At 39.8% G+C, this 24,748-nt stretch overlaps 1 protein-coding gene across 1 annotated transcript in view; it reads left to right on the top strand.

Moving 5' to 3' along the window:
* The window catches only part of LOC110158275 (glutamate receptor ionotropic, NMDA 2A-like), a 457,669-nt gene that overhangs the window by 370,403 nt on the left and 62,518 nt on the right, over nucleotides 1-24,748 (top strand). The window contains 1 exon segment of the mRNA XM_055158022.1: nucleotides 4,601-4,788. Within this exon segment, the coding sequence (XP_055013997.1) occupies nucleotides 4,601-4,788 (188 nt within the window).

Genomic DNA, 24,748 nt, shown 5'->3' with positions numbered 1-24,748 from the left:
TTTCAAGACACCATCGTTTAAGTCTCATCTTAAGACCCACTTTTATGCTCTGGCTTTTAACACTGCATGAGTTGTGTGGGCCTATTTTACTGTTTTATTTATTTGTTGTTGTTTTTTTAATCTGTTGTTTTAATTGTGTTTTTATTCTATTAATTTGTAGATTTTTTTAATTTCTCTATCTGTACTTTGGGAACAGTCTTTGTTTATGAAAATGAATCTTCAAGTTTATTTTCTTAATCTGTAATTAATTTGGTTCAAATGAAAAAAATTCCACCATTTGCTAGCATGATCTGTGGCTATCCATCAGAGGTGCCAGCTCTTTGTTGTGATGATGTTTACAGTGATGTCATCTCCCACTGAACACTGCAGTTTTCTAATGCAAAAGTCAGTGGATTTGTTTCTTTTAGTTTCCGTTAGTAAGTTGTTTTAGATGGATATTACGATTTAAAATGTCCAAATTATAACATAATACTTCATGGGTGTCATAGATTATAAATATATAGCTGAAAAAAGCACAATCTGTGTTTGTTAAGATAGTAGTAGTGAGCTGGGACACATGGTCATGCTGCAGAGAAAATCAGGCCTGGACAGGGATGGACTGGGAACAAAAAAAAAAAAAAAACAGCCCTGGACTTTCCCACCACAAATCAGCCTGCTGTGAAAATTGAGCACTTGAGTTGGGGGGGTTCTCAATTCGGGACGGTGGAAATTGAGGACCGGTGTGTCTGTTACTGTTAGTACACTGTTAGTACGGCCGGTACCCCATTGTGCATTTTCGGTACGGCCATTCTGAACACGCAGATTGCCAGTCCGCCCCTGGGCCCGGAGCTGTCAGACCTGGTTTAGTCCTGCTCAAGCTCTAGCTTTCACCAGGTAGTCCTCATAACCCGGGAGTAATGTTGGTGCGCTGTTAGCATGCTAGTTGTTGTTAGCATTACTGTGGCTACTAAGCGGTGAAAATTGCTTATAAACTCATTTGGCGAATAATCACATCTAGACTCAGAGTTGGTCCTGGTTTAGTCCTAGTTTAGTCCTTATTCATTCTGTTTTCAGCAAACACAGTGGACTATTTGAAGATTTTTATTTGGCCTTAATTGGCCTCAACAATAAGGGCTATATAAATAACTCAGTTTATACTTTCACAGCTATACAATTCATACTCTACTACAGGGGTGCCCAATACATCGATCCCGATCTACCAGTCGATCGCCAAGCTCGTGTGGGTAGATCGCCATGTCTCGTCTCGGACTCGATCACGTTTGGACTCTGTCTTGTCTCTCACTCGAGGTCTGACACTCAACAAGTGCGATCATATTTAATTACGGCCGCTGTTGTTGGCAATAAACTTGTAGCGGGTGCAGGAGCGTGTGGGGCGTCTCAGTGCAGCCTGTGCGCTCATTTGAAACCCGCGGAGACTCTACGGCGCATCACAAACGCACACGCTCCCTATGCACGGCTCGTCTGCAACAGCGTGTGCCCTCGTGTACCAGCGTGCATCACAGGGCAGGTTAAACTTCCTAAACATCCTACCTGTCCATCTGCCTCACGTCAGCACGCCGCCCCTCGCCTTTTCACGCTCTCGCTCCTTCCTGCGTACAGCAAACACAAGCCCCTCCCACAGTGCGGCTGATTAGAAGAGCAAGACCAAACGTGAAGCAAAAACCAGTCTAAATTTGTGTTCCAGTGTTGGCACAAAGCAGGTCTACAGCATAGAGCGGATCTACAGAACAGACCTACTGCCACATTTGGATGAAGTTTGTCTAACAAAAGTGCACAAATGCATCTGTGTTTGTCACGATGTGTGTTTGGTTTGGTAAATGTGCAGAGGCTGGTAAATATCACTGCAAAACCAGAAAAGAATGTAACTCCAGTTTGGAACTTTAAAAAACAGGTTTAAAAATCTTACCTACTTCCTTCACTTTTTTCACAGTTTTGTGTAAAGTGCCAGAGGAAGTTCTCTTAAAGAAGGGTTCTCAAACTGTGGGTGAGGGTCCAAAAAAGGGGCACAGAGTGTTTCAGTGCAGTTTGCTTGGCTTTGTATTAGGTAGATCATTTTGACTTGGTCATTTTGTAAGTAGCTCACATGCTGAAAAAAGTGTGAGCACCCCTGCACTACTATATACGTATCAAAGGTCTTATATTATGCAAAATGGTAAACTGTAAGACATGTCTCTGTAGCTCAAAATGCCCTGTTCCACTTTGTGATCTCATGTAGTAATTTCAAGGTAACATTTCAAGATAGTCAAACCTCGGATCCAGGAGGAGCAGTGTGGTTTTCATCCCGGTCATGGAACAGTGGACCACCTCTACACTCTCCATCGGGTGCTCAAGGGTTCACTGGACATTGCCCAACCAGTCCACATGTGCTTTGTGGATCTTTGTGGAGAAGTCATTCGACCATGTCCCTCGTGGTGTCCTGTGGGGGGTGCTCTGGGAGTGTGGGGTCCGGGGTCCTTTGCTAAGGGCTGTCCAGTCCCTGTATGACGGGAGCAGGAGCTGTGTTCATTGCCGACAGTAAGTCAGACCTGTTCCCGGTGCATGTTGGACTCCGCCAGGGCTGCCCTTTGTCACCGCTTCTGTTCATTGTATTTATGGACAGAATTTCTAGGCCAGTCAGGGGCCGGAGTTTGGGGACCACAGGATCTCAACATACAGAAGGTGTATGGGGTCTAAAAACACAGTGGAGCACTTCCTATATTGCGAAAGGACATGACAAGGTGGAACAGAGTGTTTTCTGTACGCAGGGTTTGTGTGTTAAACATGTGTGAAAGAAACAAAACACAACTCCAGGTCTGTTTGTGATGAGGAAACTACATTATAACATAGATCAGAAAATAATATAAGTAATCAGGCTATTTAAGACCTGATGTTTTCCTGGTTTAGATGTGGCTCAGTCCTCATTTGTAGATTTGTATTTGTTGTTTGGTTCACACCTGGTTCAGACCTGGTTTAGTCCTGGTTAGTTCAGGTTTCTAATGGGACTTTGAGCGAACCCAATGGAGCAGTGAGATGGTAGACGTGGACAGATCAGCTTCATTTGTGTTACCATGCAAATCAGGCCAGGGGCAGTCAGACCTGGTTAAGTCCTGGTTTAGATCTAGTTAAGATCCTGGTATAGTTCTCATCAGTTTAGTTTTAAAGAGAATTTAAGCCAACAAATTGGAGCAGTGAAATGGTATCAACATCACTTGTGCTACCAAGAAAATTAGGCCTGGTTTAGTCCTGCCCTGGTTTAGATTTGCTTCAGACCTGGTTTAGTCCTTGTTAGTTCAGGTTTTCGAAATGGACCTTGAGCAAACCCATTGGAGCAGTCACATGGTCGACAAAGACAGATCAGCCTCGTTTGTGCTACCATGCAAATCAGGCCTGGAACAGTAATAGTAGTAGTAGTAGTAGCTGCAGCAGAGTAGAGGCAGATGAGATCCTTGGTAGTCTTGGGTTAGTCCTGGTTTAGGCGCTATACTTGGGCTGCATGATTTGGGGGAATTGCTAATCCAATGTAATTGCTAATCCAATTTTTCAAACAAGTATTGCGATTGGTTAAGATTTGCAAATGATGTTTTAAAACCAGGATTCACACACTCATACCCATGACCATTAATACCTGATAGAAGAATGAAATATGAACTGATAAACCTGTATAAGAATCTCCTGTGTTTCTCAACCATTTGTAAAGGTTTAAACATTTGCCCCCATATAGACTGTTTCACTTTCGATTTTGATGTGATTGATTTCTATGTCAATCACATCTATAACAAGCGGCCAATCTGAGCCAAACGCTCCTTTCACAACCGACAATCTTTGATTGTCACACCACATTAGACAAGGTGGGCGAAGTGACTTGCTTAAGGACACAACAGCGGTTTTCCCCACAACCCAGTGTAGCTTCCGAGCTCAGACAAGATCGGTCATTGATGAGGAGGACAAGGTACGTCCACAGCTGACGTGAATGTGAAACAGAGCGGAGCATAAACCCCCATGGACCCTCTTTGTGCTGATTACATGGGCATACCTAAAAGCACCATTGATTTTCACATTAAACCATAACTCAGACATCAATGAGCAGCGTTTATGGTAATGGCATCTCCGCGATGATACTTTATGTCCCATAGAGCGGCTGAATGGGACGGGCCTGGGCCTGGAGCAGAGCCAGAGCAAACTCCTACAGGTTACTGGACAATATAAACATGATATGGCAAGTGTGTGTTCCGAGGGGGAAGGGGGGTCAGGGGATCTGTTGGCTAAACAACTAAAACTGTTCCTCTTGAAATGAGACAATAAGACTCAAAAGTGCTCAGAAGTGTTATTTCTTCTTGTCGTCTGTACTGAAATGGAGCAAAGGATCATGGTCTGTGTAGTTCCCTTTGTCTTTTTTTAGCTATTGCTGCACCATAACTCTTCATTTAAGCAAACAGACTTGTAATTTGTCATATTGTGATGATCCACGATATTATGTTGAGAACGTTGACGATACGATGTCACAATATTTCGGTTATTGTTACATCTTTACAGCGCACCTTTAAATAGCACACCACATTACAATCTCCTTGTTGCAAAGCTGTGTCGACCTGTGCTGACCCGTGCCCGTGTTGTATTGCAGTAAACTGGATGCGTTCATATACGACGCCGCCGTGCTGAACTACATGGCGGGGCGTGATGACGGATGTAAGCTGGTCACCATCGGCAGCGGGTACATCTTCGCCACCACGGGCTACGGCATCGCTCTGCAGAAGGGATCCTACTGGAAGAGGCTGGTGGACCTCGCCATACTGGGCATCATCGGAGACGGTCAGTGTACCCAGAGATTTTTGTCTGTGTCTTTGTTTTATTTTTCTTTGTTGTGATAAAAATTGATGAGGGATTAGTGACTATTGGCGGTTTTCAGATTCTACAGTGTGATGACGTCTCCCAGATTGGGGGATGAGACCTTGTGATACTTAATCATGAAATATCCAAAAGGTAAATTCACAAATATTGAATTGTTGATTTTTGAGTTATTAGACTCAAGAACTCACTGTATTACAACAAATTCTAACAATATTAATCATTATTTAATATTAAACCCAACAATATACAGTCAAAATTCTGAAATCAGTCAATGCTTTAAAAAAAAAAAAAAAAATGTAACCACTTTCCTCATTTTACAGAAGTAGGATTATTTAGATTTTTTTTGTTTTGCCAAGGGATTTTTTTAATCATGTGTATTGCACTGAAGAATTAAAATTTGATTGCCATTGTAAATTTGTTATTTTGAACTTTATGCACTAATAAATGCATAATTTAAAAAAAAAGTTTAATGTTTTATAAGCAATCCACGTATCATTCATTCAATCTTTTTTCAAAATAAAACCAAAAATAAGAAGATGAAAAAAACAAAAAAATTTCTTCATTATTTGTCTCCAAACCCAAAATTTAAAAAAATAGATAACGATTTGTTTTTTCAGTTTTCAATTTTGTGTTTAAATGAATAATGGATAAAAATGGATAACGGCCGTTTCCTGTTTCCGTGATTTAAACTGTGATGCCGGATTTTTGTGTCGCATACGGACTGAACAGGACTAAACCAGGACTAAACCAGGACTAAAACAGGATTAAAACAGGACTAAAACAGGACTAAACCAGGACTGAACTAGGACAGAGTGTCAGGACAGGCCCAGAGGTGAGCCCGCTTGGACTGTCAGATGATCAGGACTGAGACCGGGGCCAGACCGAGACCCGGACCAGGACCAGGACTGAGACTGGGACCAGACCAGGACCAGACCGAGGCTGAGAACAGGACTGAGATGAGGACCAGACCAGGACTGAGACTGGGACCTGGTTTAGTCCTGGTTCACTTCTGATTTAGACTCGGTTTAGACCTGTAGTCCTGTTTTAATCCTGGGATCAGTCCTGGTTCAGTCCGTATGCGGTGTAAAAGTCCAGCATCACAGTTTAAGTCATGGAAACGGGAAATGTCTGTTATCCATTTTTATTCATTATTCATTTAAACACAAAATCAAAAACTTAAAAAAATTAATCATTATCCATTTTTTCATTTTAGTTTTGGAGACATATAATGAAGAAAAAAATTGTTTTTTTGTTTTCTTATTTTTGGTTTTATTTTGAAAAACGAATGATACACAGATTATAGGTATCTAACAGTTCAACATTTAAGACTTGCTCTTTTATATCGACTCAATTTCTTGTGACCGCTAAAATAAATGGCTCTCCGGCATTTTCATTTTGTAAAGGTTAGTAGAGTTATCTAACTTTTTTTTTCTTGGTAACATAATTCCATATACACTACTGGTCAAACGTTTTAGAACACCCTCATTTTTCCAGTTATTTATTGCAATTCAAGTCGTGCAAGTTCAATGAAGAGCTTCAAATGGTTCAAAGGTAAGAACTTAGCAGACAGAGGTTAAAAAAAAGATACAAAACACAAGTCCAAGCTCTGCCAAAACTACCTCAGGAAAAAAGAACAAGCTGGTAAACTTGAAAACATGGAGTGTCCAGCACAGTGTCCAGACTTAAACCCCATCGAGCTGGTTTGGGATGAACTGGACAGAAGAGTGAAGCAACCTACAAGTGCCACACATTTATGGAAACTTCTGGGTCTGGTCAAGCGGTAACGGAGGGAACCAGGCAGATCTTTTCCATTCAAATGTCTCTTATTCAGAAACTAGAGGGACTATTGAAATAAGTAAAGTATCAGAATGTAGGAAAGAGTTACACTCCAACAGGGTCAAGTTAAACCTGTGATATTCTTTCAAGTTGTTGACAAAAAATTTAAAAACTCACATTAGTAACGGAGGGAATGAAATATGCAGCACTTTTTGGGCAATAAATCCAAACAGTGATAACTCTTGGTTCTCACTTACATATCCTTAACAAACTGGTTTGAATATTTGCTTCATATAGTTTTCTACCATATGGTACAAGATTAGGTTGAAAAACCTCTTACTTTTTGAGTCATGAGATTTTTTATTAAGAAAGTTCATGGTAACGGAGGGAAAAGTAACGGAGGGAAAATTGTGCAAACAAGTAGAAGGTGCAGGATTTTGCATCATTTGTCAACTTTTTTCTTCCGAATACTTTAATATTACTTCAAAAATGAAAAGAAACTATTTCTATAAAATATATCAGTCCTTCCAAGCAAATTTTTATCATTTTAAATACATTTTTTTTTGAAAAATCATGTACCTTCATCAACAGTTCAAAGATGGAATAACACAAGATATGATGAAATACATCAGTTTATTTACATGATTTGCAGGTCTTTGAAATTTGGGAAATAATTTTTGTTCCATGTTTCATACATGGTCTGTTTAAAACATATGTAACTTTAGAACCAAAAATGGTACAGAAAAAAGGTCAACAGTTTCATAAACTAGAGTACATATGTATCTGTTCAATACATTTTTATATCAGATGCATTAACTTGAATTTTTGGCCTTGTTGTTTACTTCTGCTTGACCGGGCCCATCTGCAACAGACTTGGGAAGAACTTTCTGAAGAAGGTGAACACTTTCATGAATCAAAAGTTTAGAATACATTTTGATCAACAGTAAACAGTAAAAAACAGGAAAAAGTGTGGTGTTGTAAAACTTTTGACCGGTAGTGTATGTTACTTCATGTATGTGATGTGCATATAAAGAAAACAAACATGGAATGAGATGGTGAGTCCAAACTTTTGACTGGTTGTGTATATTTCCATACACAAAGAACTTTAAGTGCGCTAGACAAGCAAGTTTAAAACAAACAAACAAAGAATAAAATGAGCTGTGTTTTCAATCGCAGCGTCTGATTTATGAAAACAATTGTGTGAATCATTTCAAAAGTACGTGTCCTTCACAGCGTCGTCTCTCCCTAAGAACTTCCATTATAATGCATACAGAGTTTTTATACCCCACAGATAAGTACACGCATCGCCTTGAAAAACAGTCTAGACCCGTATAAGGAGCACAAAACCCAGACACTCTAGATCACGGGTAAATTACATAAACAGTTAAAGGTCCTATATTACACAAAATGAACTCTTGTGAGCTTTAAGGCATGTTAGAATGTTGTTACCTCATCAAAAACAGACCTGGAGTTGTGTTTTGTTTCATTCACACATGTTTCAGAAACCTTTTATTATTAGTTTGTCTACATCTCCAAACCTCAAAGTGATCTGTTCTACCTTGTGATGTCATGAAGTGATAGTTTTCAGGTTAAGAGCTACCGTTTAGCTTTGCTGCAGTAGATGTGGGCAATTCCAAGGCTGAAATCATCCAAATTATTCTTTCGAGGTGGAACAGTGTTTTCAGTCTGAGAGAAGAACTCAACGTAAATATGGAGGATCAGTGTGTTAAAGATGTGTGAATGAAACAAAACACAACTCCAGGTCTGTTTGTGATGAGGAAACAACATTAACATTGCAACATAGATCAGAAAATAGCATAATATGAAAGTCCATGTTTATACTTCTTCCTTTGGAGAATCTTACTCGCAATTTCAGTGCAGTTTGTCAGTTCCTACAATCTGACTTAATGAATTGAATTCTAAGTGAAGTGCATGTGATCAGCAGCAGTAAAATAAAGTATTCAGTGTAAATCTCAACTGAAAAAAAAAAAAAATCAAACCAAATACAAAACTGAAATGTATTTCCACTGCCAGAGCTTTAATGTTTCTTGTTTGATATAAAAATGAGAATCTCAGTCAAAAAACAATAACAGAAAACAGAACACACAACCAGAAAACACTTTCAGTGCAGTTTGCCATTTCCTAGAACTTTTTCATGCTAAGGCACAGGCTTCTTGTGGAAGAAAAGTGAGACTGGGGTTGTGGGGAGGGGGGGTTGCGACAAAGAGCGATGGTGGTGCCCCGAAAGCTCTTGGGGCCCTATGCGCTGTGCATAATGTGCGTGTGCAGAGCGACTGCTCGGACACCTTGCACGCTGTGGTCGGCTGAAGCCTCGCTCCACTTGTTTCCCTGTTGCATCTGTTGCATCAACAGAGTGTCTTGCATTTAGGTGATATTTCAGACTCGTGAAACTCCAGTGATAAAACAGTTCAGTGTTACAGTGTTACAAATGACTTTGTCTGTGTCGACTGCGCCGTCTGGGAGAACTTTAAAATGAAAATGGTCATGTAAAAGTTCCGTACCCTTCTCCATGTTTGTTTATCCCGCTTTCTTTCTGTCCGTTTTCTGTGAGCGCTGCAGCAGTAAGCAATTCCAGACTCACTCACGATGAACTTTTTCAAAATAAAAGCCACTGAGCAACAGACGTTTACAATAAAAAATAATAATAATAAAAGCTATGTTAAGGGGAGAAAAGTTATTGTCAACGATAATGAATGAATTAGTTAATGCAAAATGAACACAAAGTTAACATGCCCAGCCCTGATCAAAATACATTTCATCCTTTAATTGTTCTAAAAATATCTGCAAAAATATCTTTACGTATTCCTCTTTAAATACATTTTTAAACAGTTACTTTAATATTTTTACTCAAGTAGATTTTTTCATGTGACACTTTTAGTTTTACTTGAGTAACTTTTGCCCCAGTACCTGTACTTTTACAAAAATTGAGTACTTTATCCACCACCGCCTGTTACATGCATCAACTTCTCCAGGTGTGTTATTGGGATCCAGGAGATTCGAACCACAACATCTCAATCATACTTCCATTTTGAAAAATCAGTTTGAATTGGACTAGGCCGGTTATGTGTTTTTCCTGGCGCACACGTTAACTCTGTGAGTGTTGTATGGATAAGGCCCGGTGTGTGTGTGCGCTCCCAGTGCAGTTACTGTGCAGTGTCTCTTTGAGTTCACATTGTCATTATTCCTCACTGTTTCACCTCCCCTCCGCTGTGTCCACCCCCTCCTCTTCCTCTCCGCGTCCCCCTCTTCCTCCTCGCTGGGAGCCGGGCCGTAGAAGACCACTGCAGCTCTCCACGCACATATTTCCTCTTTACTTTTTGTCATTCTGTCTTATTAAATAAATAGGCAGCTGGCTACTTCCAGTCAGAGGGGAGGGGCTGTGTGTTTTTTGCCGCACAGGGGGATGTCACTGCTCTGCCTGGAATGTTCCGCCGTGTGACATTAAACAGCTCTACTTTATTTATTCAATTACAAGTGGTTTTATAGCTCAAAAATACAAACAAAAACAGGCATTCTGACTGTGAGCGGGGTCGCCTCTTCCACAGATCTGACCTGTAACTCAGTCTGGTTTGGTCTTCATGAAGATAGAAATGTTTAATTCCATACTGTGAAACATTCCAGATGAAGCAATGACATCTAAATGGAGAAAAGCAGATGGCCGACCCTTCACCGGAAAAGTAACACAATGCAACTTTAACAAATGCTTCACCGTAGGAGACTTCTGTTTTTAGAAAGATACGTCTTTGTGTGTCGGTGCCACAGACTGTACAGAAGTGAACTAAGGGACTGTGTAGTTAATCCATGTATCATTTGTTCATTTGTTTTTCAAAATAAAGGCAAATATAAGAAAATGAAAAAAAAAAAAAACAACAACTGTTTTCTTCATTATTTGTCTTCAAAACCACAATGAAAAAATGGATAATGATTCTTTTTTTTTTTTTTTTCGATTTTGTGTTTAAATTAATAATGGAAAAAACGGATTGCACCAGGTCTAAACCAGGTCTAAACCAGGTCTAAACTAGGACTAAACTAGGTCTAATCCAGGACTGAACCGGTCTCAGTCCTGGTTTGGTCCCGGTCTAGTCCTGGTCTTAGTCCTGATCTTAATGGGCCCGGAGGTGCGCCCGCGTAGACTGTTAGATGATCAGGACTGAGACTGGGACCAGACCGGGCCGAGACCAGGACTGAGACCAGTTTAGCCCTGGTTCTGTTCTGGTTTAGTCCTGTTTTAGTCCTGGTTCAGTCCTGGTTCAGTCCATATATGGTGCAAAAGTCTGGCATAGCAGTTATGGAAATGGGAAACAGCAGTTTTCAGTTTTTTTAAATTTTTCATTTAAACACAAAATCGAAAACTGACAAAACAAATTAACTGTTATTTTTCCTTTTTTTTTTTTTTGGGGGGGGGGGGGGGGGGGGGGGGGGGGGGGTTTATTTTGAAATGAATGATACATGGACTGACGACACCCACAGTGTTCTGTTCCAGTCAAATGGAGCTCATCGGGACTGACACTTATGGGACAAATTTGGAGCCAGTTCCATATTAGGCACAGGAATTGATTTATGGACAAAATAGAGAAATAAAAACGGGAATCATATAGAGCGAGTTAATACGAACATTTTAAGACCAAAAGACAGCAGCAGTTAGAACATGATGGGCCACGTTTTTCTGAATTGAAGGTCGGAGTTGATGAACCCGGAAGCGCACCCTTGCAGGTTATATGTCCATTTTAGGCCATGATGTTTAATAATGTGAACATTAACAACCATGCTAAATATCCAGTGTGCCTTTTGGAATTTTGACAGTAGCCTAAAATTCTATTGAGGTTCTGGGCCTGTTGATGGCCAACTGATAATGAAATCATCACAGATCCATTGATTTTGGTTGGATTTTTATATTTTTTTCTGTGGAATGACTATACTGTTTGGTGAAAAGAATGGGATATTGGCTGATGTCATAACTTGGGGGAATAGCTGATTGCCAGTGAGGTAAAAATGAAAATACTGAAAAAAACTAAACAAAAAAAACAAACGCCCTTTTTTTTTTTTTTGCAATAAATTTAGCCAAAATCATGTAGAAATGTGTTTTAAGAATAATTGGTAACACTTTATAATAACTACATCTTATTTAGCCTTAATAAAGCATGAACTAAGACTTAATTAATAATGATTCATGCTTAGTAACTACTTAATTACTACCTGAATTAGCACTTAACTTGAACTTAATTCGCCTGTGCTGTAAATAGTAACTCAATACTTCTTAATTACTCATGAACTAACCATTTGCATGTTTACAAATGCATATTTAAGTACACATTTGAGCATTTATTAATGATTAGTAAGCTATGAGAGAATGATTTACTAATAATGTAATGCAATGATCATTCAGGCAGCTGTTATCTGTTAGTTAAGTCTTTCTGAGAGCTTTTCTAAAGTGAAGACGAATTATGCTTTATTAAGCATTTGTTAAGGTTGGTCAAATTCCAGAGAAACAATAATGCATTACTAGTAAATCATTCTCTCATGGCTTACTAATCATTAATAAATGCTCAAATTTGTACTTAAATATACATTTACATTTACAAATGCACACACAAATGGTTAGTTCATGAGTAATTAAGTAAGAAATACTTATGAGTAACTATTTACAGCACAGGCGAATTAAATGCAAGTTAAGTGCTAATTCAGATAGTAATTAAGTAGTTACTAAGCATGAATCATTATTAATTAAGTCTTTGTTCATGCTTTATTAAGGCTAAATAAGGTGTAATTATTATAAAGTGTTACCGAATTATTTTTTCACTGAATTTTGTCACCACATGTGTTCTTTGCATCTGGAATGCATTTATTGACAGCTTACCCAACCCACTGAGGATTTCAGGAAATGTTTCATTTTTGAAGATTTTCTGTCAAAAAATGAAGGGTATATACACTAAAATGGCCACAATTATTTTATTTTTTTTTCGCGATATTTCCGGAAGAGCAGACCCTCCAATTATTGGTCCTTAGGGTCACAGTTAACAAAAAAAAAAAAAACAATGTCAGGTTCAGTGCATTTTATTGAGCTTTTGAGACTTTGGCTCCCCGTCTATTTATATATATAGTTTATGGCACGGACACACAAAGACGTCCTTTTGTAAACAGAGACGTGTCCAGTGAAGTTTTCATGCTGTCAATGACGTCCAGCTTCCTGTCCCTGATCTGTCAGTATTTATAGATTTTATCATGACTCAGCAAGCCCTCATAGACATAATAACATTCAAGCAAAAATGGTGTCCCTTACTGTTCTTCTGACTGAAACTAGCAGCTACTGTTGTGTACAATGAGTCAATAGCAAGCCTTTTTATATATCATTTTGTTTTTATTATTTCTTAAGGTGACCTATAAAAAGTGCCTATAAAATTACAAAAAAATTACAAAAATGACATATACTGTACATACATGTTTTCATAATTCTACCACATGTCCATCTATATTCTTTTCTCTCTCAAAATATTTAATTTTACCTATAATTTCTTGGGTCCCTTTTTGATCATGAAAAATGCTTCCCTTCTTTTGTATTATCATGTTCATTTAGCAATATTTTATTCGTAATTTCAATTTCATTACTTAGAATTACATTATATTTCAGGTTTTAATTTAAATTCTGAGCATAATTTTGAGTGGGTATATAGGCAGAATAAAATATATAATACAATAATACTAACTAACACTGGATTTTGAACCGGAGACCCCATGGTCCAGTAATCTGCACAGCAAGACTCCCGCTGTGTGAGTGGAGAAACATGGAGTAAAGTCATCAGACATACCACTTGACCTGTTTGTGCCCCCAGTTACCAGGTAAACATGTTCAAATATAGCTTTTACTGAGAACAATTCAGTCCTTTTCTTCCATTGAGAGCTTGAAGAGAGTTCAAAAACATGTATCTACGTTCTCAGGTACAAGGTAAACAAGTTCAAATCAAATATGGCTTTTACTGATTACAGTTCTCATGCTGATTTAGGCTACGTTTACACTGAAATGAATCACAGTATCACCGTATTACCATGTCCACACAGCTTTGAGCACATTTGTTTACGTTTTACAGAAATGAAACTTAAAACTACGTGGCTAATTTGCATAAACTAAGCGCTCAAAAAACAGCTCGCTATTGTGCGCTGATGCGGTTCAGCTTCTGTCGCAATAAAGGACACAACTCATTGGATTATATGTGTTCTTTCTGTGACAGAGGGGTGTTCTGCTGATGGTGAGTCTGTTCTGTGCTTCTATCACGTTGGAGATGGTTCATATTAAACTTTTCAGAGAATATATGTCTGCAGGTCGTACACATGGACATATATTCTAGCCTCTTGTTGTGTTTTGGCGGTGAATTACTTCGCGGCCCATAGATGTACATCAGTGTATCAGTGTTTTCAGGCGTCCACACGGTGCTGGATCAGATCCGTACTCAGATGAATTCGTGGGAGCTGGCGGCACCAGATCGTTCCTTCTCTGGAGCTGTTTTCAATGTGATTAGTGTGAATGAACAACGAAAACGACTCGAATATGTACTAGTGTGGACGGGGCCTAATTGTTAATTACAAAAACATTGGACATGACAGCCACGTTGTTTATGTTAGAATTTGGAGTTGTTGTTTTTTATTTTGAAGACAATTATCTAATCAGAAAGCAGAATGAGCCTCACTTGAGTCTCATTTGTGTTGCCAGTTGCTGAAATCCAGTTGGTTTAAACCTAAAAGGACTCTCTTCGATCTGACTTTTCACCAACACCTGCAGCCTCTCCTATTGTCGTGCGTACACTACCGGTCAAAAGTTTTAGAACACCCTCATTTTTCCAGTTATTTATTGCAATTCAAGTGTCCAAAGAAGAGTTTGAAATGGTACAAAGGTAAAAACTGAACAGACAGAGGTTAAAAAAAAAGATAAAGGAGACAAAACACAAGTCCAAGCTCTGCCAAAACTACCACAGGAAAAAAGAACAAGATGGTGAACTTGAAAACATGGAGTGTCCAGCACAGTCTCCCGACTTAAACCCCATTGGGATGAACTGGACAGAAGAGTGAAGCAACCTACAAGTGCCACACATTGGGAAGAACTTTCTGAAAAAAGTATTTGATTTCTATTGTAAAAAGAACGAGCCACGAGTGTGTTCAGTTGTTATATCTGCCAAAGGTGGACACTTTCATGAATTCAAAAGTATAGAATACATTTTGGTCAACCGTAAACAGTAAACAGTAAAAAAATGGAAAAAGTATGGTATTCTAAAACTTGGTAGTGTGTATTAGAGCCCTGCACTCCCGCAGGCCTCCTGCAGGTAACCCTAACCCGACGCAAAACACATTTTGAAAGCTCACTGCGGGCTTGGGCGAGAAACTAAATATGAGAATAAAGTAAAATATACAAATTATGGATTTAAGCATATCATGCATCATTTGTGCTGGATATTTTATTTGGCATTAATAAAAACATTTTAAGCAGCAGACCGTCCGTCCTCCTGTACGCCGCGTGAAGAGTCCCCGCGTCCCGTACACAGCGCAAATCGTCCCACCCACATATGCCACGGCAGCCGCTTGGACAGTTCTCCCCTTACTGTACGCCGCGTGGACAGTCCTCCCCGTTCCGTACGCCGCGTGGACAGTTCTCCCCGTCCCGTACGCCACGTGGACAGTTCTCCTTGTCTCATACGCCACGTGGACAGTTCTCCCTGTCTCGTACGCCAGATGGACAGTTCTCCCTGTCCCGTACCCCGCGTGGACAGTCCTCCCTGTACTATACGTCGCGTGGACAGTCCTCCCTGTCCCGTAGGCTGCGTGGACAGTCCTCCCGTACGTTGCGCAGGCTGCACCACTAAACCAGAACTAAACCAGCCAGGACTTAGCCATGCCGCCGGATTGAAAATTCTGTCCTGTGCAGACCTCCATAATGTCCATATTTTCCTCTATCTGCAGGTTAACGCACTGGCAATACAGGTATAGTTGTTATTGTAATACTTTTTCTGTGCATAATTATAAGGCAAGTTGTATTTATGAGGATTAATTTTATAAGTTACAACTACAGAGCTCAAGGTCAATCCAAAATGTGAATAAACCTCAAACCTGAATATTTAAAAAAGTAAAAGTGAAGTTTTGGAAAGTGCCTTCTAAAAACTGGCAGAAGGTTTTGCAGTTAATTTTGAGTCCATCTTCAACCCGAAATGGTCCAACAAGCTCATCTTTAATAATACCATCCCACACCACTACCCCTCCTCCACCTTGCTGGCATCTGCATGGAAGTGGAGCTCTGTGCCCATTACTTTCCCAGCCATGGGCCCATCCATCTGCTCCGTCAAGAGTCACTCTCATCTCATCAGTCCATTAAACTCTGAGAAATCAGCGTTTCAGCTTATGTCTGTTGTTCAGTGGCGGTCGGGTTTCAGCCTTCCTCACCTTGGCCATGACTCTGAGCACTGAACACCTTGTAATTGTGGGTACTCCAAGTAGGTTGCAGTTCTGGAAGGAGGATAATGGGCTCCTGGTAGCTTCATGTTTGTCTCTTGCAGTTAATTTGCATCTTTTGCTCTTAACACGTTTCTTGCGACACCTTTGACTATTTTGATGGTTCTGTGAGCATGCCCAGTATCTTTGCAGTTTCAAGAGTTTACTTCTTTTTTTTTTTTCCTATCAGAGTCAGTTAAATCTCTTTTTTGGCCCATTTTGCCTGAGGAAAAGAAGCTGCCTAATAAGTCTGCACACCTTGGGGTCGCGGAGGTTCTGCAGGGGGGGTCATGAAATCTTTAGTTGATTTATTTATTTTTATTTTTTTCATTTTTGAAGGATGAGGATGAACTGGTTTTCACTGGGTTCTGACTCAGCGCTCCTTCATCACCACATACGTCTCTCTGTCTTCATTCCCTCATTTCTCGCTTCCCGTCAAACTGCAAAACACGTTGGAGCGAATTTGATTGTTTCTTGTTATGTGAAGAGGTCCGTTACAGCTTTACTTTTATGCACAGCGGAACTTAAGCTCCACATGTACTACCGCGCATCATGAAGGGGTGAGGCAACTTCATTCTCACCCTCCTCTCTGTCCACAGACCAACCAGGAGAGGAGGGAGAGCGAACAGGGAGTGGTGTATTTCCTCTCGTTCCTCAGATCAGAATGACCAAAAAAATTCCAAGTTTTGTCCATGCGCGCTGTGGCTGCTCTCTCGTTTAGTCCGATCATTACAAAAGTCACACTTTGAGCCCATTTTCCGTGATGTTGTTGCCCCATTGATCTGGCCTTCTCAGAGTCACCGCGAGCGCAAACAAAGTGCAGCTTAAGCTTCACGCCTGAGTTAGCTTAGCTCAGACTCAGGCTTATTTCTGTCATGGAACAACTTTAGGCTTAAATTGGAAATGGAGCTAGATTCAGCTCAGGAATTCAGGATAAACCTGGACTTGTTAAGTGACTTTGATGGAATACCCACCTAGTAATGAATGTACAATAATAGAGTAGTGTAGTGCCTTTAGCATACATATTTACATATATAATTCACCACAAACTGGAGACATATTAATTACATGTTTACCTATGTTCAGTGTTTAGTTTTTAGGTTTATGCTCTATATGCAGTATCGTTGCGGTCCCTTTATGACCCGTTGACGTTTGAGGCACGCTGTTCTGTTTCCCATTATTACCAGTTTCATCAGAGTTGTGAGTGCAGTTAATAAAGCGACACATGATTTTTTGTGTCTGAAATATGAGAAGTTGTCGGCTCCTTTTTATTACGCATAACTTCCACAGTAGCTATATTTTTACATGTCATTAGGCCATATTTAATATTATAAAATGCAATTGTATGCCTGTGACGGGGTTCTATCTTACTGTAATAACGATGGCGTAGTCAGAAGGATGTTTTTTGAGTGTTTAATAGGTGTTAATGTTCCCAAATAAAGAAAGTTTGAAGAGTGCTATACAAAAAAATAGTGAAACAACAAAGAAAAAGTATTTACAATATATACACACACACCAGCAAAAGTCTGCTTAAATCTATGGTATACTACCTTCCTCTTGCAGGTCCAGGTTGGAACTGACTGAGGGAGCCCCAAGCCAATTAACTAAGAAATGTGGGTTTTCACCCTTAAAACCCAAATTATTGATAACAACGAAATAAGGAAAATAAACTGAAAAATACAGTAAATTATATGGCCATCTCTCTGCGCCTGTAGCAGTAATAGAAAATAAGAAACTCATATTTTATTATCAACAGTGTTTTTTTGGTGATGACGTCGCAGTGACGTCACATGCGAAGGTCCCGCGCACGAAACCGGAAATAGGAAGTGCCAGGTCAGTGCTCTGTTTGCCAGTGGGGCGTGAGGACAGGGGATGGATAATGAGGAAAGGCAGATGGAAGATGAAGTTATGGATGTGAAGGATTTGGCAGCGGACTTGTGTGCACCCAAGGCTACTGCGGTGGTGAGCGGACGGAAAATGTGTAGCAGGGACCGGAGCGGACAGACGGGGAGTGAGCAACAGAGTGGGGTACGGTGCGGAATGAATGAAAACAGGTGGGTAGTTAGCGCGGGCTTGTTCGGGCGTGCTTAAGTAAGCACGCGCTCGGACAGAGCGACTCCGTCACAATGCCATATATATAGTAGGGTGTCTTTGATCCAGCTCTCCATCAGGTTGGGGGTCCCTGGCCTGAAAAATGTTGACGACCCCTGAGATTGCATTTATATGATGACAGTTTGAACAGAAGACGAATAAGTGGCGACATGTCTTCAATTTTTATTCCTCGTTTAGACAAGCATTTTCTTGAGGAAATCTGCATGCATACGGTAGCACATGCATGCCATCCGATATGTTTGTTTGGGTGGACTGTATATATGTGACATTAACGCATATGTGATGTGAGCAGATCTGACCAAAGTTTTGCATCTTGGGCAGTGTAGACAGAAACACTATATTATTATTATAATATAATTATTATAATATTCAACTTTTCCACGCTGGAGGGTGGTTTCAGATTTTTGTGTTTTTAAGCCCCAAAAACGCTGTCACAGTTTAAACGAAAGGCACTCCCGTATATAAAATATTTTAAATAAATAAATAAAAATCACGATATGGTTAAAACACCCACTTGCCTAATAACAAAAGTGTAAAAGAATAAAATGCAGCCTATGGACCATTCTTTTAAGAAAACTTGATGGTAAAGTGAGGATTTTTTAAAGACCAAATGAACCTTTATACCAGCAGGATTCAAACAGTAAATTTTTGTATCGGCATTTTAGAATAGTCACCTAAACAGATTATTTGTCTATAACAAGATGGGGACAAAAATGTTTGCCAAATGTAGAGAAAACATTTGACTTGCTCCTCTTTCCGTCCACGGTTCAACTCTTACATCTAACCCCCTCCTTCACCTTCCCCATCAGCCCATCCCCTCCACCCTGCCGCCTTCCTCCATTAAACTCTATTTACCAGTTCACCTCTCCTCCGCCCTTCCATCACTCGCCCCCCCCCCCCCAACCCGCTCTTCCTCGCTCTTCCCTTCCTTCCCTCCCCCGCCTCATCATGATCCCATCACCGGGGCAGACGTGCACACACATCTCGGAAAACTGCAACTGGAATTGACTGGGGAGCGGACGCCGTTGGGTTTGGCCCTCTTGGGAATTCACAGACAATAGAAACGTGCGCGGAGCTGGAGGATACGGTGGACCGTCCAGATTGGGTCAGAGATGGTGGGGTTCATGTTGACCTGATGGAATAGGAGTGGACTTTCCAACGGGTTATCTGGAGTAATTGACATCCAGACTGGGAGGCATCGTTCAGCTGGGGGTTTAAAGGCGTGCGATGGAACTTTTCTTGTGGAGGGTCTGACACTTGCTTGTGTTTTGCATGGAATGTTTGAAACTGTAGCATTCAGTCGATTTATTTTCATGCTAGTGACACCACATGGTAAATTAAATACATGCTAGATCAGGGGTCGGCAACCCAAAATGTTCAAAGAGCCCAAAAAAAACAAAATCCATACCTGCCTGGAGCCGCAAAAAATGAAAAGCCTTATATAAGCCTGATATGAAGGCAACACAGGCTGTCAGTATATTAGCTATATAAGCTAGAGCCAGAGCAGCCCGCCCGGACCTGTGGTCCACAGCGCACAGACGACTGCACTGCACAGTCATCTGTGTGCTGGTTCTGTGGGGGAAAAGCGAGAATGCACTGTGAATGCGGGCTGCTCTGATCCTCCGCGTTTGACCGCGGCTGGTTCCGAGGTGATGCAAAGCCTCCGGACAGAAGCATGAATCCCGTTTGGTTCGTTATGTTGTTCTGAGCGTCCGTCTGCGCACGTGTTTTTTTGTTGTTGTTTTTTCGGGGAAAGCGCTTCTCAGGTGGAGGCACCGGACACCACCCCCACTTCAGCTCATCTATTTGTTCTGCAGAAACACTTTTCATGTGTTTGTATTTGTACACAGCTGATGGATCAGATCCATGACCAGAGATGAACGAGGATTTTACCCCTAAAGAAACCAGATTAAAACAACAACAAAAAAAATCATTCCTTTTCCATTTTCATTAATTTTTGAAAAAGCTCCAGGGAGCCACTAGGGGAGTGCTAAAGAGCCACATGTGGCTCTGGAGCCGCGGGTTGCTGACCCATGTGCTAGATGGATTTCTTTAATGCCGTACTGTTGAACATTCTAGGTGAAGGACTAAAATCTCCATGAAAACAAGCAGGTGGCAAATCTACACTGCAAAAAACAAAATCTAGCCAAGTTCAGATGACTTCAATTAAGAAAGTTTCATCATGATTTGAATAAATTTCACTTGACAAGAAAAATTATCTGCCAATGGAGCAAGACTTTTGTACTTAAAATATGAAATCTTGCTACTCTTAAGATAAGAAAACAAACAACTTTTTGTTTAAAATAAGAAACAAAATCTAATGTTGCTTGAATTAAGAAAAAAAAAAGAAAAAAACGCTTATTCCATTGGTAGATCATTTTACTTGTCAAGTTGAATCTATTTAAATAAAGTAAAATGTTCTTAATTTAAGTCATATTAATTTAACTGGATATTGTTTTGTTTTTGTTTGTTTTTTCTTCAGTGTACTTACTCATGTGCTTTTAGATCTGTGCACATTTTTTTGAGCTTTATAAAACCTTTTCACAAGGTTTAAACCTAAAGCGTCTTATCGATACTGCACTGACATCACGCTTGGGGTGTTCTGCATCTATATCTGTGGTGGAATTAAATCAACAGCAATCACTGTCAAAAAGTTTTAAGTCTGAAAACTCAAGAGCCTGTGATCAATACGAGCGTTCATGGTCCTGTTCAAGAGTTTGTTTTTCAACTAAAAGATGAGAGTGACTAACTGAAAAAAATGTTGTAATTTTATTTCAGAGAGGACTTGTTTAACTGCTTAAATGTGTCCTCCGATGCACATGTGGGACACTTTTGGGATGTTTAAAGTTCACACCCGAGATCACATACAAGACGCATTTAATTGAAATGGGAACGACCTCACAAAAAAAATCAGATTTCACAAAAAAATCTGAATTGAACATTAAGCCCTGCAGTCTGAACCTAAACTAAGTCAGCAGTTTCTGGCCAGATTGTGCTAGAATAAAGATCAGATTAAGCCCAATTTGAGTAACAGGGCTTCAGACAGAACATGCCTGGAGTTAGCATCACACCCCCAGGGAATGTTGGTCATAAGCTGCAAAGAATCAATATAAAAATATGGCAGTAGATTAGACACGCTCCACCATTCTCAGGTTGTGCAAGGTTTGTCTCTAATATTTTGACAAAGTTGCGATCATTATTTAAAAGCGACACAACTGAAAATCAATTGCAAATAGACTCTATGACCTCGTTTTCTTCATAATCGGTATGTGACATAAGCATGAACCGAGCCTATTGTCACTGCCGCTACTACTAGTACTACTCCCACCATTGCTACCGTAATGGTGCCTTCACATCCTACGGTAATTATCGTCAATACCAAAAACCGACATCAAAATTGCACATGAACACCCACTCACGTCTTAATTTCAACTGGAAGGCTGGAAGATTTTTATGATACACAAGCTGGGGATGAGATAAACTTTGACTTGTCAGCATGGCGGAGAGCAGCGAAAGTGTTGTGAATGGTGAACACTACTAACCTAACTCTAAAAGCATTGCATTCTGTTAAACGTTCTCTACTGCTGTTTACTTTGTAGCCCCCATATGTGGCATACCTAACTTTAATAACTTATTGTCATATTTAAAAATCAATGTAATATGTATATATATATATATATATATATATATATATATATATATATATATATATATATATATATTATTATTTATATATTATTATTATTATTTTTTTTTTTTATTTAAACAGACCGTATTTTTCAATACTATACTATAAGTCGAGCTTTTTTTCATGGCTTGGGTGTTTTCTGTGTCCTTACACTCTGGTGCGACTTCTATATTAAAATTTTCACACTGACAGCCGCAAGAGGGCGCTCTCGTCTTGTGTAACAGTTTTCTGTGCATGTCTCCTGCAGAAAAAGCCACTGTCCTGCTGCAATTAGTGAAATATGCAGCAGAAAATGGTAATTAAGCAACAGAAAGTAAGTTTGGAGTGAGCGAGAAACTTGTGATTGACTGGCGAAAAGCGGGAATGGAGAACACAGCTTCACAGCAACCAGGAGGGTGCACCATGCTTGATCTTTAGTGACAACCGAAGTTGCACAGAGTTGCTTAGAAGTGACACCGAGGATGAAAGATTCAATGGATTAAATGGATTTAGTGATTTGGAGTGAGATGGAGAGTTTGGTAAACTTATGTTCTGTTTTTTATGCAATAATTATCTGATACTCTTCATATGTTACATTAACATACCAGACTCCGATTCAGTCTGTTGTTCTCTGTTGTGTTGTTTTTACTAGAACTTGTTTTTCAAGATGAAATGTCAGTTCCTGGTCCCTGAATTTATAAAATAAATTTCCCCAAAAAAGTGCGACTTATAGTCTAGTGTGACTTATATATGTTTTTTTTTCTTCTTCATTACACATTTTTTGGCTGGTGCGACTTATACTCCAGAGTGACTTATAGTCCAAAAAATACCACAATTTTTAAAAATGCATTCTCTTCTTGCTGTAGCAGATGAATTCTGCTCTACAAAGGCAAAAGACCTTAACTTGCCAGAGTGTAAAACAGAAAAATGACTGTGAAGTTTCTGTTTTGTTCAGACAGAAGTATAATAGGTAAGGCTCTCAAAATTTGACATCTAGTTGCTCTAATGAAAAAATATTTGTATGCAAAAAATATTGAGCAACTGACACTGTTAGTGCCTTTTGCTTTTGCACGACTCCTTATTTTTGGCACATGATACAGCGGCAGAGTACAGGAACTGAAAAATAAGGGTCAAAGGTCAATTTTGAGCTTAGTATTTTTCATGATATTTCTTCACTTCACATGATAAAGGAGGTCTCAAATACAAACAAAATCACATGAACTAATCTCTGATGATGACTAATGATGTTACTGCCTTCTGCTTTTGTACGGCAGAATTAACAAGTCTAAGGTTACGTTTATAGGACGACGGTCTGAACAGAAGCCTGTGAAGGCACTTTTTATTCTGAGTTTAAATGAGTGTTTTCGGGAGGAAATCTGCATGCATACTGTGATGCAAAAGTGTGTGGAATTCAATTGGCAAGGGGCTAGATGGGAACTGATGTATGTGACGTAAATGTGTATGCCACGTGAGCAGATCTGACCAGAGTTTTGCGTCTTGGGCAGTGTAGACGTAAACATTACAGCGGAGAGTATTCAACTTTTCCACTCTGAAGGTAGATGGGATGGAATTTGTGAAATATCATAAAGATTGTACACTTCTGGAAAAGTTTTTGATTTTTGGCAGGGTGTTAGGTACGGGTAGCCTGATTCATCAGCCGGTTTCACTTCGTAGAAACCTGTGACCTTGCAGCATTAGGATTCATTCGCTTGACGATAGGCAGGTACTTTTTTTCATTTAACCAATCGTTGCTATTTGGTATTGACGTATGTAATGCACCACTAACGGGGCTAACTGGAATATTAAACTTTTCCCAAAATCCCGTAGGAAGAAGGACAATAACGTCTTTCCCCTTGATAAGATTCACCAAACATTCTCTTTGTTTCAGCTTTAAATCCTCAATCGTGGAAATCGTTGAAACACAGAATATATGGCTCTTCGCTGATTGGCTGGTGCCCGAACTCACACTTCCGGTGTTTTTGCGAACCATCTAGTGTATTCTGATTCCTGATCTAGTCACTGGAGAGAAATGCAATTGAGTGTAGGCACTAGGTGGCACCAGCCTGGCTAAGGTGTGGGCCTAAGGTTTTTAAAAATCCATGGATAAAAGTTGGGGTGGCATTGACAATAAATTTTGAATGAAAATGTCTGTAAAATAGGAAGATAGTATTAAAATTACATTCCTTTTGTCTTGTCAAGTAGAAAAAAAGTGTCAGTATACAACAATGTAAGACTAAAGGAAGCAGATGGAAATACAACTTCTTCTTTTTTGAATTTCTTCATTTTGAATTTTATGCATACCGGCCATTTGGGGGGGCATCCCAACTTGTATCTATGGACTTTTTGAAAACCTTAGGCCCATACCTAACACCCTGCCAAAAATCAAAATCTTTTCTAGAAGTGCACGATGTTCATGAATTCCCTCCTGGCTAAGGGTAGTTTCAGATTTTTGCGTTTTTAAGCCCCCAAAACGCCGTCACCTTTTAAACAAAAGGCACTTCTGATCAAATATTTTATAGTTTTACCCGTAAACAGACCCTAAAACTGCTTTACCCAACTAACAGATCAGGATTAACTGTGAGTCCGCCGTGCTTCACTTCACTACGACAACAAAAGCACTTAAACACAACACACTCGTAATTTCCACTTCACAAGTAGAAAGGATCGTCTTTCCCACACCACGTGAAGGCAGCGTAATTCCTTGTTTCTATCTTCTGCATCTTCTCACCACTCCAGAGGAACCATTAGAGCCAGGCCTGCCCCGGTCCATCTTTTATTTAGCTCTTGTTTGACCTCTGGAACCTAAATATAGGATCTGTTAGTAAACTACTTCTACGTACTTCACTTCTTCTGGATTCCCCTGCTCCTCGGATT

The sequence above is a fragment of the Boleophthalmus pectinirostris genome, unplaced genomic scaffold (assembly GCF_026225935.1).
Source record: "Boleophthalmus pectinirostris isolate CB_2022bp ecotype Guang Dong unplaced genomic scaffold, ASM2622593v1 HiC_scaffold_22, whole genome shotgun sequence".
Classification (NCBI taxonomy): domain Eukaryota; kingdom Metazoa; phylum Chordata; class Actinopteri; order Gobiiformes; family Gobiidae; genus Boleophthalmus; species Boleophthalmus pectinirostris.
The sequence above is the reverse complement of the archived record's forward strand: the minus strand, read 5'-3'. Positions and strand labels throughout refer to the sequence as shown.